Here is a 12659-nt window from a genome sequence, read left to right on the forward strand (position 1 = left end):
AAATCGGCAAATTCGAGGTGAGTCACCAACTCGGTCACCGTACGCGCGGGAAAACGCGTGGGCCCAACGATATTGACAAACTAATGGGTCAACCCACCAACCGTTTCTTTTTTTCCCTTTTTTCTTTTCTTTAATTTTTCTACATAATAATCTCAAAGCAAAACAAATAATTTATATTTTTCTAAATAAATAAATAACTTCTTTAATTTTAAAATCTCTTTTTTAAAAAATTAAAATATCCAATTTATCACCGTTTTCCCCAAAAGGACATTGTATTGATTACGGGTCAATCATGTTTTTAGTAAGAAAGAAACAAACCACTTGCCTTCTTTCTTTTCTTCCACCTTGATTTGTCACTCATTAAATGTTTTTATTTCAATAATCTAAACTGATTTCATAATTTAGATGTTCAATTGAAACAATTATATGTCCAATCAATTAAATAAATTATTAATTAGAACTTTTTTTGGATAAAAAATAAGAATAATTATTGTTATTGTATATTTAGTAATAAGCTTTTAACGGATAATAGATTCAAAATGTAGAACATTCTATGTAGCTGATTCTGCGAGCTGATCTCAAAGTTTGAATTTTTCATGAACAGTAATGAGATTAAAGATTAAGGGCAAAAGAAGTGACGATTGAGAGCTCCAAGAATTTAAATATATATATATATGTGTGTGTGTGTGTGTATGTGTGTACAATGTTCAAACTATTGTAGAGATATAGAGACAGAAATCTGTCGTTATCACTATTATAGTTATGAAGCAAATTGACGTGTCTTTTCTTCTTCGTCTTCTTCGTTTTCCCAATTCCAAATTTCCCTTTTAGCTTCCTCCACCGATTCATCTTCTTTCAGTTGACATTTTGAATTTACTATGACTTTATTGTGACATCCACTTGATTTTAACTTTTTTTTTTTTTTACCAATTTCAATTTTTGTTTTCCTCAAATTCTCAAATTTTGACTTTTCAAACTCACAAATGATCTCTCCACTTTTTCTTATTCCTCTGCAACGACGGACTTAAGAGGCAGAGTCACATAGCTCAAGACTTGGTTTGATTGTTTGTGGGTTTCGTTTGAAATGGCTAGAGACGGCGGCCCAAGAGGCCGAAAGAGGGGTTTCTTCAACGGCGAAGGGGTTATGGAGTTTTTCCACCATTTAATGGCGGAGAAGCCTCTTCTTCGATTTCTAATACCTTTGGTTTTGATTGCTTGGTCTATTGAGAGATGGGTTTTCTCTCTCTCCAATTGGGTTCCTTTGGCTGTTGCTGTGTGGGCCACTTTACAGGTTTGTTTCCTGTTCCATTTTCCCTCCATTTTTTTTATCCTCGTTTTTCTTTTTCTTCTTGTTCTTTGTTTCCTTGGTTTGTTTCTGATCTGTTTCTATTCTTTTTGAACGCCATTCTTACCTCAATTGGAATGTGTTTGACTGGAATCTTGCATTTTCTGTCTCTGCGCATATGGTGTTTGATATTTGTCAGAGTCAATGCTTTGTTCTTCAACCATTTTCTTATAACGTTTGTGGATTTGGATTATGGAGTTTATTGTTATATAGTGTGTATGCTTCATTGAGACCTTGAGGTCCAACTCAAGAACTGTTGATCATTTAGATCCATCTTTGATGATATAGAAACTGGATGATAACCCCCACCGACGGGCTTTTGCAGCCACCACTGACCAAAATGTGTGGCAATTGATAATCAGATGTACAATGTACTAGAAGACGTTAATTCTAGGATTAGCAGCAATCTGATTAAATAAGTTACTGAACATTCAAATTCTTTATCCAATGTAACATGTCAGTGGTTTTTATTTATTTGTAGTACATTCAATAAAGATTAGAAACATGGTATTGAGTAGATTCGTTGATTATTGAAAACTATCAAGTGAATATTGTAATTTTGGTAACTTCTGTCAGCATAGGCCCTTGGTCAACATCCCTGACCACTTGGCTTAAACATTGTAATAAGGAGAGATGTTGGCTGGAAATTTGTGTTATTATTACATCATTGTATTTGGGCAACCTAAAGATTGACACATGTTTGCAGAAAAATACAATTTTATGAGTGGTGGTTCTGTGTCACTTTGTTGTCTTGACCTTCTTGAAGTTTTCTGTGTTACTCTTACATCTACTCGCTACAGCTTTGGCAGTTTTCAATGTCTATAATTCTCATTATAATGTTTCAGTTGAAAAAATGTCTTAAAACCTTGATTTGAAATTTATTGTTTTCGTGATTCTTATGTGCTGCAAGTTAACTGATTAGATTTAGCAGGGATTGCATGCAGTACTGACCACAATATCATCTTTCTCCTGCAGTATGGGAGTTATCAACGCCAATTAATTGTTGATGAGTTGAACACAAAATGGAGGCGAATCATAACAAACACTTCGGCATGTCTATTCTTTTTCTTGACTTGAACATTATTTGAAATGTTGAATGTGCTGGGCTAATAGTTCTCTTTTTCTTTCATTGATAATTTATACAGCCTGAAACACCTTTAGAACCCTGTGCATGGTTGAATAAGCTGTTGATGGAAGTATGGCCAAATTATTTTAATCCAAAACTTTCCACAAAGTTTACTTCCACAGTAAATGTGAGTAGCATACTCTTTCTCACTTCCTCATGAGGATAACATGATTTACATTGTTCAGTTGTTTGTAGGTTCCAACTTAGCAGTAGTTCTTCTTTCGGTTGCGCTTCTATCATGACTGGATTTATTATTATCTGTTTGGTGAACAATGGATATTGAATTTTCTGACCTTTCTTTAGTTACCCTTATGTGGCCTCATCAGAATTGAATTGATCCTTATTAAGGGGAAATATATGTTCTAATTTTTTTATTATATAAATAAATAGATTTTCAATTCTAAATATTTCGGGAGTAAATTAATGTGAAAACTTGAATCTAAGACAAACTACGGGCAATTGTATTGTTATTCCTTCTTCGCTTCACCCTTCATTTTTTTTTCCTATTCTATTACTAAAACTGTATAATTTATTCAGAGAATATACTTTATCGCTATTGGTTATATTAACAAATTTGGCATCATTTAACTTAGTTAAAAATTTCTCTGTGCAGAAACGGTTGAAGGACCGAAAGTCCAGGCTTATTGTGAGTATACTAACTTTTGGCCATTCCATCTTGTAAATCTTGTATGCAAAAACATAGACATGCTCATAACTCATACATAACCAAATGCTTAACTTTTTTGTAGGAAAAAATTGAACTGCTGGATTTTTCTCTAGGCTCATGCCCTCCTAGCTTAGGTCTTAGTGGGACTCGATGGTCAACTTGTGGTGATGAGGTCGGTCTCTTCTTTTTCTCCTTCGTCTCCTTCTCTGTAGATAACATGTACTCTTCTGGAAATTCTTTCAAGGAGCTTCCATTTTTACCTCCCTCTTAGGTTCTTGTTTTTCAGTAGTTGTCTTGCTATTGTTAAGGTTTATGGAAAAACAGTGGAGAAGCCGTTGTGGCTAGCTCCTGTAGTAGTTCATGGGTATAAATGGGGTGCACTATCCCAATTAGCTACAAATGTGATGCTAATGATCTTTCGGGTCTGCTGCACTGTTTAAAAAAGAGTCTTGTTGACTGTTGATTATCCCATTGCTACTAGATATGTTGATAATAACAATCACGTTATATACTTCGCAACTTCAATCCCCAAATTAAGACTAGAAATCTGTATACTTTGCAACTTCAATCCCCAAATTAAGACTAGAAATCTGAACGAAGTTTTCTCATTGAGTTTTGACAGAGAATCATGCATTTGAGTTTCGATTGGGACACAAATGAAATGAGCATTTTGTTGCAAGCAAAATTGGGCAAGCCATTTATGGGAACTGCACGGATTGTCATAAACAGCCTCCATATAAAGGGCGATGTAAGTTTAATTTCTTCCCCTCTTTCCTCAGTTGTCCTTCTTGTAATTTTTCAGCATATGTAGCAAGGTTAATTCATGAAATATCATTGATTCACTAAAGAGAGAGTGATCACATTCATTTGGTTTCAAAGTCATTCACTAATTAAAATCTCAGGAATACCAGAGTCTCTTCCTTTTGATTTGAATCAAATAGCAGTTTCCTATCTGTTACAAATGATAGTTACTTTAACCAGTTCTACCTGTGCTACTGCCAAAGTTGTTTTGGTACGATACTGACAACTGCATTCACCTTGGCTCATAGTTCAAGAGTTTTTCCTATGTTTTTAGGGTGTCTTTGGAGTTTCGGTTGTCGCTCAACCATATAAAATCCACACTTTCACTGAAAAGTTAGCAGCTTCGTAAAATTTCATCTGTTGTTTGGATTACCTTTACAGCTTGTCTTGATGCCTATTTTGGATGGGAGGGCAGTTTTATTTTCATTTGTCACGACTCCTGATGTAAGAATAGGAGTTGCTTTTGGGAGTGGAGGAAGCCAATCATTACCTGCAACCGAGCTCCCTGGCGTATCGTCCTGGCTGGTATATTTCTACATCTATAACTGGTAGTCCGTAAGTAAATATCATATGCCAGATATTGCCTTAATATATCTGCAAAATTGTTTTTATCATTTTTTCTATTAATCGCAAAATTCTTTCAAATAAGTACATAGAAAAAATGCAATCAACACAATGGTTGCAAAGTCCGTTTGAGTCGCTTTAACAACCTGTCCTCTTTAATGCAGGTTAAAATTTTTACAGATACCTTGGTTAGAACAATGGTCGAACCTCGCAGGCGTTGTTTCTCTTTGCCAGCTGTTGATCTGAGGAAAAAAGCTGTTGGTGGTATTGTATATGTGACTGTCATTTCTGCCAGAAAACTCTATAGAAGTAGTTTAAAAGGAAGCCCAACCAGAAGACAACAAAGCTACTCTGCCAATAATGGTTCATTTGGAGAGCATCTTACTGATAAGGATATGCAGACATTTGTTGAGGTCGAACTTGAAAAGCTTAGTAGAAAAACAGATGCAAGATCAGGGTCAGACCCTCAGTGGAATTCGACATTCAATATGATTTTACATGAAGATACGGGAACTCTACGGTTTCATCTTTATGAGTATAATCCAAGTCATGTGAAGCATGATTATCTTGCAAGTTGTGAGGTTAAGGTATAAAGTTATTGATCATAAGCATATAAACTCGTTTCAAGTTGATGTGTGAATTTCTGAAGATTAAGCTGGCAAAAACATTTTTTATGGAAGATGAAAAAAGGAAATAAATACGTTTACTGTCACGTTTTCCAATACCATGATTAATATTATATCTATCTTGTATGAAGATTATTAAAACTCTTATAAGAGATGAATTATTAGACTTCTTTTTACAAGGGGGTCTTCAAAATGTGGCATATCTTCATTTAAAGAGAAATACTTGCTAAGAATGCAAAATGAATACTGGGAGTTTTCAACCAAGCTCTAGTATAATTCAAACTTTGTTCTCTATGACCAGATGAAATATGCTGCAGATGATTCCACAACATTTTGGGCAATAGGACCGGATTCCAGTGTGATAGCCAAGCATGCTGACTTTTGTGGAAAGGAAGTTGAAATGGATATTCCATTTGAAGGGGCCCATTGTGGAGAGGTAAAACCCTAGCAACTCTGTCCTATATATATCTACATACGCACACGCTTGTGTGTAGAAAAATGAAGAACAAAAGTATATATAATGTTGATGGGGGAGAATGAAACCCACAATTTGAATGGTTGAGCTTTAGTGCCTACATTGATCATGTGTCTTGCAAGTCTTGGAGAAGTTGGGATGAATCTTGGAACGATGGAAATTTCTTTAACTAATTGTAAAAACATTCTAGAGGAAGTATTAATTAGTGATATTTTCAAAGAAAGTTTATGAAAGAAGTGTTCACTTAAACATCATACATTCAAAAGTCATCAAAAGCCATCCTAAACTCACTCTAACAGAGATGGAACGAAAGACACCCGGGTTACTCCATATCCTATATGTTTTATACCCCTTTATATGTTATGATTTAATGATTTTTTTCTTCCCCACTAAGAAGCATGGAACACTTTAGTTTAACTAGCGTGTCTGTGTCCATGTTCGATACTTGTTGGACTCGTATTGAACACTTGTTAGTGCAACAAATATGTTCAGATGTTCATAGAATAGTTGTTAATTACATTGGAAAGACATATATGACAGTATTAATAAATTTTAAGTGTGAAATATGTCAAACTGATTTTTTAAGCTTATAAATGCATCAATTCATTTACTTCGAATTTTCTTGTAATTCAAAAATGATATATACTTTTAAAAATGTATATTTAGTAAACATGTCCTTGATGTATCATGCTTTGCTCTAGATCTTAAAAAAATTACATTTTAATTGTGTTTGTGTCATGTTGCGTACTTGTCTTGTATCCCATATCCGTGCTTCATAGCTTCCAAACCTCTGTTTGCAGCTGCGGGTGAGGCTTGTTTTAAAGGAATGGATGTTCTCGGATGGTTCACATAGTTCTAACAGGTATCATGTTAGTCCACAACAATCTCTCTATGGGGCGTCAAGTTTTCTTTCTAGCACTGGAAGGAAAATTAACATCACTGTCGTGGAAGGAAAAGACTTACCCACGAAAGACAAAAATGGAAAGTGTGATCCATATGTCAAATTGCAGTATGGAAAGGTAGCTTTATTGCCTTAAGATTTCTCAAATATTTCTTCGATAGCAATGCTCAATATTGGTAGTATCAATTATGCTACCTTTTAACGATCTGTCTTGTATAATTTCAGGCTCTCCAGCGCACAAGAACTGCTCACTCCTTCAATCCAACATGGAATCAGAAGTTCGAATTTGATGAGATTGCTGGTGGTGAATATCTCAAGTTAAAATGCCTTACCGAAGACATTTTCGGCAACGATAACACTGGCAGTGCAAGGGTAAATCTTGAAGGATTAGTAGAAGGGTCAGTTAGAGATGTATGGATTCCGCTTGAAAAGGTCAATTCTGGAGAATTAAGGCTTCAAATTGAAGCCATCAGAGTGGATGACAATGAAGGATCGAAGGTAGCCAGTCAATCTTCTGTAAAACAGATAAGAAAAAGACCATATCTTATCGATAAACTTAGAAATAGATCTATCTTTTGCTTGTTGACATGATTTGATTCAACATTCCTCCATTTCCACAGGGCTCAAGCTTGGCTCCAACAAATGGCTGGATTGAACTTGTTCTAATTGAAGCAAGAGATCTTGTTGCTGCTGATCTTAGAGGGACAAGTGATCCTTACGTGAGGGTCCAATATGGAAAGTTGAAGAAAAGAACCAAGGTATCATTCAAGTTCCACATCATCAAGTCAAAATTAGTTTCTTTTTTAGGTCAGCTTGTTGAGAAAGAAATGGTCAATTTTCTTGCAGGTCATGTACAAAACTCTAAGTCCCCAATGGAATCAAGTTTTGGAGTTTCCTGACAATGGAAGCCCTCTGCTATTACATGTGAAAGATCACAATGCTCTACTTCCCACATCAAGCATAGGAGATTGTGTTGTGGAATATCAAGGGCTGCCTCCAAACCAAATGTTTGATAAATGGATACCACTTCAGGGGGTCAAAAGGGGAGAGATACATATCCAAATCACCAAGAGGATTCCAGAATTAGATAAAAGATCTAGTTTGGATTCAAAAACCAGTTTGGATTCCGACATTCACATGAACAAAGCACATCACATTTCCAGTCAGGTCAGTGTACTTAAAAAACCTCTTTTAATTCTATTTTGGTTCCTCTAATTTAGGTTTTGGTTCATTTTAATCCTTTTACTTTAAACATATTTTGTGTACTGAAAAACCCCTTTTCTAATACTATGGTTGCTGTAATTTAGGTTTTGCTTTATTTTAGTTGCTATACTTTTAACACATATATTTTGGACTTCATATTTTTAATTTTGGTTCATTCCGACTTGCCTACTTTCAAAATGTTTGTTTCAACTTTTATATTTTTAAAAAGTAACCATTTTGGTCATCTATTTTCATTTTTAAGGGATCAAATGATTCTCAAGTTTAAGGATCAAAATAAACCGAAGTTGAAAGTACAATGACCAAAATAAACATTTTGAAAAAACCGAAATAAACCCAAATAAAAAATAATGGGGCCTGAATAGTGTTTTTTTTAAAAGTATTTTAGCAAATTTACAATCCAACTTCTTGACATGATAGCATGGAATCCCTTCATCTTGCAGATGAAACAGATGATGAATAAGTTACAAACATTCATTGAAGATAGCAATCTTGAAGGACTTGCAACAGCAATGAGTGAGCTGGAAAGTCTAGAGGATCTCCAAGAAGAGTACATGGTACAGCTTGAAACTGAACAAATGCTTCTAATAAACAAGATCAAGGAACTTGGTCAGGAGTTTCTCAACTCATCCCCTTCCTTAAGCAGAAGATCATCTGGATATTAATCAGATCCATCAGAATTCTCGACCTTGGCAGTTTGCAGTACAAATCACGACTCTGTCTTCATTTGGAGATTCTGATGCAAGTGTACATGTTATTTAGAATGAGTCCATAAATACATATGGACCCGTCAAGTTCATTTTCATATAGGAATTCTTATTTCTTCTGAACAGTTGGGAAGAATTAGCCTCATTTGTTATAGCATTAAACTTTAAGCTAACAGCCCCCCCCCCCCCCCCCAAAAAAAAAAAAAAAAAACAAAGAACTTGTAGATGAGGACCGTCAGATATCTGAGTACGATCACGATGAAAAGAAAATGGTGCCCCACGATGTGGCTCTTTGTATTTTGACAATTTAACAATATTGTTCTAAGCATTGAAAAATCTTCTTACATAACAGTTTCCACATCTTAGTTTGACTAATTCTACTTTCATCTGCAAAGCTGGCTTTATGAAAGTAGTCGTTCACACAAACATGTAAGAATGCAAAAAAAAAAAAAAAAAAAAAAAAAAAACAGCCCATTGGATAGCAAAACTGTAACATATCAGTCTGCATGGCAATACTTAAGAGTTTTAAAGACGGCAGTAAAATGGCTTCCCCTAGTAGCCTAAAACCATTTAGATCATGATCAATGATGTAAGAGTTGACAATGGGTTGGGGGGAAGAAAACCAAGAGAATCCTGCCTCTTAAAACATTATTCATTGGCGCAATATCTTCTGTAGTTGAAGCACTTGATTCCTTTGCTCGGGAGGAAGGAGATTAATTTGTTCGGGTGTGAGACTCATGACTTGTTGAAGTAACATCTTTTCCATCTCCTGACTCAACTGAACCACGCACCGGGAGAAAAAGAGGGGAACACAAAATCAATCACAAAAGATGGAAAAAAGATGAGAACTTGTCATTCCAAACAGAAAAAAAAAATAAGGTCATTAGGTAAGTACCGGCGGTGCTGGACGAGGTTGATTGTTAGGACCCATCTGACCACCAGGAACCGATGGTATAGGTGGTGGTCCGGATAGTTGCTGTGGAAGTGTAGGGTTTTCTGGAGGGCCAGGCATCCAAGGCCCTCTGTCCGCAGGCTTTGAAGTTCCAACTTGATTCATGAATTCTGTACCTAATTTAGAACCTCCAGCCTGAGAGAGAAATGCACCAAACGAGATTGAAACAGCTAATATTGTGGTTATTTGTTAAATTATTTTTAACGGCATTAATAATTTGGTCTAAATGTAGATGGCATGTTCATTCAATACCTGCTTGCATATACAAACCCTATTTTTTATGATAACTAAGAACTATATATAGTTGGCTTGCATGTACAATATCAATAACAGAAAATAATTAAACAATAAAAGCCACTCATATTAAACATTTGAGAAGATAAAATTTAGTCCTCCATACACCTAAAACACCAAGAACACAAACAAAAACTCAATAGAGAACCATGCAAGATTAAAGGGATATCAAACCCGTTTCTCCTTAGAGAGAGGCAGGGCCAATAGGAATATCTGCGACTATGCAAGGCAAATCAAACACGAACCATTATGATATTCAACTTGAATCCTCTAGAACCAACAATTCTATTCCGCTTCTATGGTGTGATTACAATTTACAATATCTACACCAGCTAATAATGCCTTACCATTAGGACTTTTTTTAAAGAAACATTTCATTGAAAAAATAAAATATGGGGAACCCCCAAGCACCTAGAGGTGATTACAATAAATATTTACACCAATACAGCAGAAGAAAAGTATAATCTAAGATTATACTGCCTTACCATAAGGATATTCAGGCATTTTCAATATATGCCTTACGTTAAATGAATAATATCATAAATATTTAAAATGATAAATATTCCACAGACACATATATTTACTATAAGTCAATAGCAATGAGCACATCCTAAGAATAATACTGTTGCAAAATGAGATTATAAAGATGTACAAGTTCATAGTGTCTAAACTGCTACTATTGTCAAATAATAATTGAAAAAAAAAGATTGCCAAACATAGTAATCCAATCAAACAAAATTTAGTTTTTTCTTCAAACAGAAGACATTAGCCCATGCTCAAGTCAGGACTCATCAGCTTTCTAGGAACTCAGTCGATCTAGTATGTGCAGGACAAACACTTTGTAGTCAAGTAAAAAGAAAAGGGAAAGAGAAATACCTGATACATTGATTGAGGGGGTGGTGGCTGACTAGGTAGTCCAGACTGTCCTTGGGGAAATGAATTTCCTAGGCCAGGAGGGAGTTTGGTACCTGACTAAAACATTCAAAAATAGACTATAGAGGTTGAGAGATCATTTTCACTTGAAGATTTGTGTACTGTAAATCCCAAGAAGAAGGAAAACTGTGGCATGAAAACTAAAACCCCAACTTACATGAAACATGGGTTGTGAAACATGCTGTGGGATGCCAGGAGGTTGGTAATTCATATTGTGGCCCATTTGAGGGGGGTAGTGCTGGTGGAAATTTGGACCCGTAGGTGGCCTGGAATGTGGGGGTAATGGTGCCTGTGGAGGCAGGTGGTGAACTTCGGCTGTTTGTAATGGCTGCTGCAGCTGCATGGAGGCCGTTGAAATCTGAGGTTGATGAAGTAAAGGTGGCTGAGCAGCAGATGGAAGAATTGGAGATACACTTGGAATTTGAGAGGGTTGTGGGACAGAAATGGGATTTGCTTGGGGGACATCAAATCCCTTGGGATGCTGCGGTGTCTGTAGGGGAATCAGAGGTGTTGGCCGAGGCTGAATGTTTGCAGTAGGAAGAGTAGTCGATGAGATAGGCATTGATGGTTGGTTCTGATACTGTTTTCTAGGGGGGGCCAAAGGTGGTGCACTTGTCTGTTCTTGCAAACTTATTTGAGGAGCGGATGTTTGAGTAGGCTGAAGATTTGATTGTTGAGTTGCCTGTGTTGATGGCTGAGAATGCTGGGAGGCTGAAGGCTGAATGCTTGGAACCTAAACAGAAGAATAACTTAGATGTCTACTAGAAAATGCAGAAAAAGAAAAAAGAAGGAAAAAAAAAAAAAGAAGAAGAAAAGGAAAGCAGAATAACAATGACATCTACCTGAGGCGGCCGTACCATCCCAAGCATTATTTGTGCCTGGTAGATAAAACAGCAGAATCAATAATATTTTCTAAATGTGCATATAAACTAGTAAAAAGGCTCCTTACTATTAACCACATAACTCTGTATCCCAGACCATAAAATCTTGTTATGAATAACACTTGCGATAACACCTAGTTGCTACAAATTATTCTGAACAGAACAATCAAATGCCTAATAGAATCTAGTGTTCAAACTTAGGCCTTGCAGTCGGCCGTACAAACATTTGACAGTCAATGAAGTCTTCGAGGAAGTAACAAGAAGAAAACTCAGGCTACGGACTACTTTTCTCGTCTTCATGAATACTACACATTCTTGAATGCAATTGAGGAAGATAAAAAGGTGCTTTGAAACTAACTTGATTTCACCCGGTACAGACAAATCCACTCACTCAAGAAAATGATCCAACACTTTACGTTCATAAAGATCAAAATTAAACCTAGTAAAAAATTGTACAAATGTGCACACGATAATCATACATGACTAAAGCACATTCAATTTCCTCGAGATACCAGCAATGATTCAAAATCCGTTTTCACATACAACCCTATTTATACTCTGCCAAGACAAGATTCACTATGCAAGCTTTGAATGGTAGATGAAAGAGAACAATTCTCAATACACGAAAAACCTAAAAATTGAAACCTGGAAAAGAGCTTTGGTTAGTAGGGGGTTTTGGATGAGGATTTGTTTCGCCTGCTGCTGATTCTGTTCGATCAGTGTCTGCATAATAATAAACACAACACTAATCATTCCACCGACATCCAGACATTGCTCGAAGACGAAAACCGAATTCAGAAAGCGGAAAAAAGGGGGCGGACCAACATTGATTCTGACAGCGAGAAGGAAAAAAGAAAAAGGAAGTACCTTCATTTGAGACATGATATCATATAGTTGGTTCTTCGACATTCCTGCAATGCTCTCCGGCAGACCGGCGCCGGAAACTTGCTTTCCGGCCATGTTTCACGTTCCTACGTCAATTGGGTGTGAGGATTTGGTTCCCTCTCAATTTGTCGCCAACAACAACAACGCCGCGAGATTTGGTTCGTATGTTGCTAATGCCAATGGGAGCAGTTTAGAAATGGTAAGATTTTCAACAAAGCACACGTTTCCAAAATTGCAAGCCTTTGCCCAAAAATTAACACAAAATGTTACTCATAAATCAT

The 12659-nt window shown here is 36.2% G+C and overlaps 2 protein-coding genes across 2 annotated transcripts; one reads left to right on the forward strand and one right to left on the reverse strand.

Moving 5' to 3' along the window:
- The first annotated feature begins 774 nt into the window (after positions 1 to 774).
- Positions 775 to 8784, forward strand: LOC103497666 (synaptotagmin-5-like). The gene is made up of 14 exons (XM_008459959.3): positions 775 to 1291; positions 2321 to 2395; positions 2491 to 2598; positions 3085 to 3117; positions 3221 to 3310; positions 3761 to 3886; positions 4321 to 4464; positions 4668 to 5090; positions 5431 to 5565; positions 6405 to 6623; positions 6731 to 7003; positions 7126 to 7263; positions 7352 to 7672; positions 8170 to 8784. Exons 1-14 carry the CDS (start codon positions 1085 to 1087, stop codon positions 8389 to 8391), a joined length of 2514 nt encoding a protein of 837 aa, XP_008458181.1. The 5' UTR covers positions 775 to 1084; the 3' UTR covers positions 8392 to 8784.
- On the reverse strand, positions 8693 to 12658 carry LOC103497597 (extensin). The gene is made up of 7 exons (XM_008459864.3): positions 12361 to 12658; positions 12139 to 12216; positions 11455 to 11490; positions 10770 to 11345; positions 10556 to 10651; positions 9329 to 9520; positions 8693 to 9211 (listed from the first exon to the last, which is right to left on the reverse strand). The coding sequence occupies exons 1-7, from the start codon at positions 12451 to 12453 to the stop codon at positions 9086 to 9088; spliced, it is 1197 nt and encodes a 398-aa protein (XP_008458086.1). The 5' UTR covers positions 12454 to 12658; the 3' UTR covers positions 8693 to 9085.
- Between the last annotated feature and the right edge of the window lies 1 nt (position 12659).

Source organism: Cucumis melo, chromosome 12 (genome assembly GCF_025177605.1).
Source record: "Cucumis melo cultivar AY chromosome 12, USDA_Cmelo_AY_1.0, whole genome shotgun sequence".
NCBI classification, from domain to species: domain Eukaryota; kingdom Viridiplantae; phylum Streptophyta; class Magnoliopsida; order Cucurbitales; family Cucurbitaceae; genus Cucumis; species Cucumis melo.

Bases quoted from the DNA above. Each gene is read 5' to 3' on its own strand.
- LOC103497666 (XM_008459959.3), top strand. From the start codon at position 1,085: ATGGCTAGAGACGGCGGCCCAAGAGGCCGAAAGAGGGGTTTCTTCAAC. The intron at 5,091-5,430 runs GTATAAAGTTAT...CTCTATGACCAG, and splicing joins TTGCAAGTTGTGAGGTTAAG to ATGAAATATGCTGCAGATGA. The intron at 5,566-6,404 runs GTAAAACCCTAG...CTCTGTTTGCAG, and splicing joins AAGGGGCCCATTGTGGAGAG to CTGCGGGTGAGGCTTGTTTT.
- LOC103497597 (XM_008459864.3), bottom strand. From the start codon at position 12,453: ATGGCCGGAAAGCAAGTTTCCGGCGCCGGTCTGCCGGAGAGCATTGCA. The intron at 11,491-12,138 runs GTTTCAATTTTT...TTTATCTACCAG, and splicing joins TAACCAAAGCTCTTTTCCAG to GCACAAATAATGCTTGGGAT. The intron at 9,521-10,555 runs GTATTTCTCTTT...TTTCTCTCTCAG, and splicing joins CCCCTCAATCAATGTATCAG to GCTGGAGGTTCTAAATTAGG.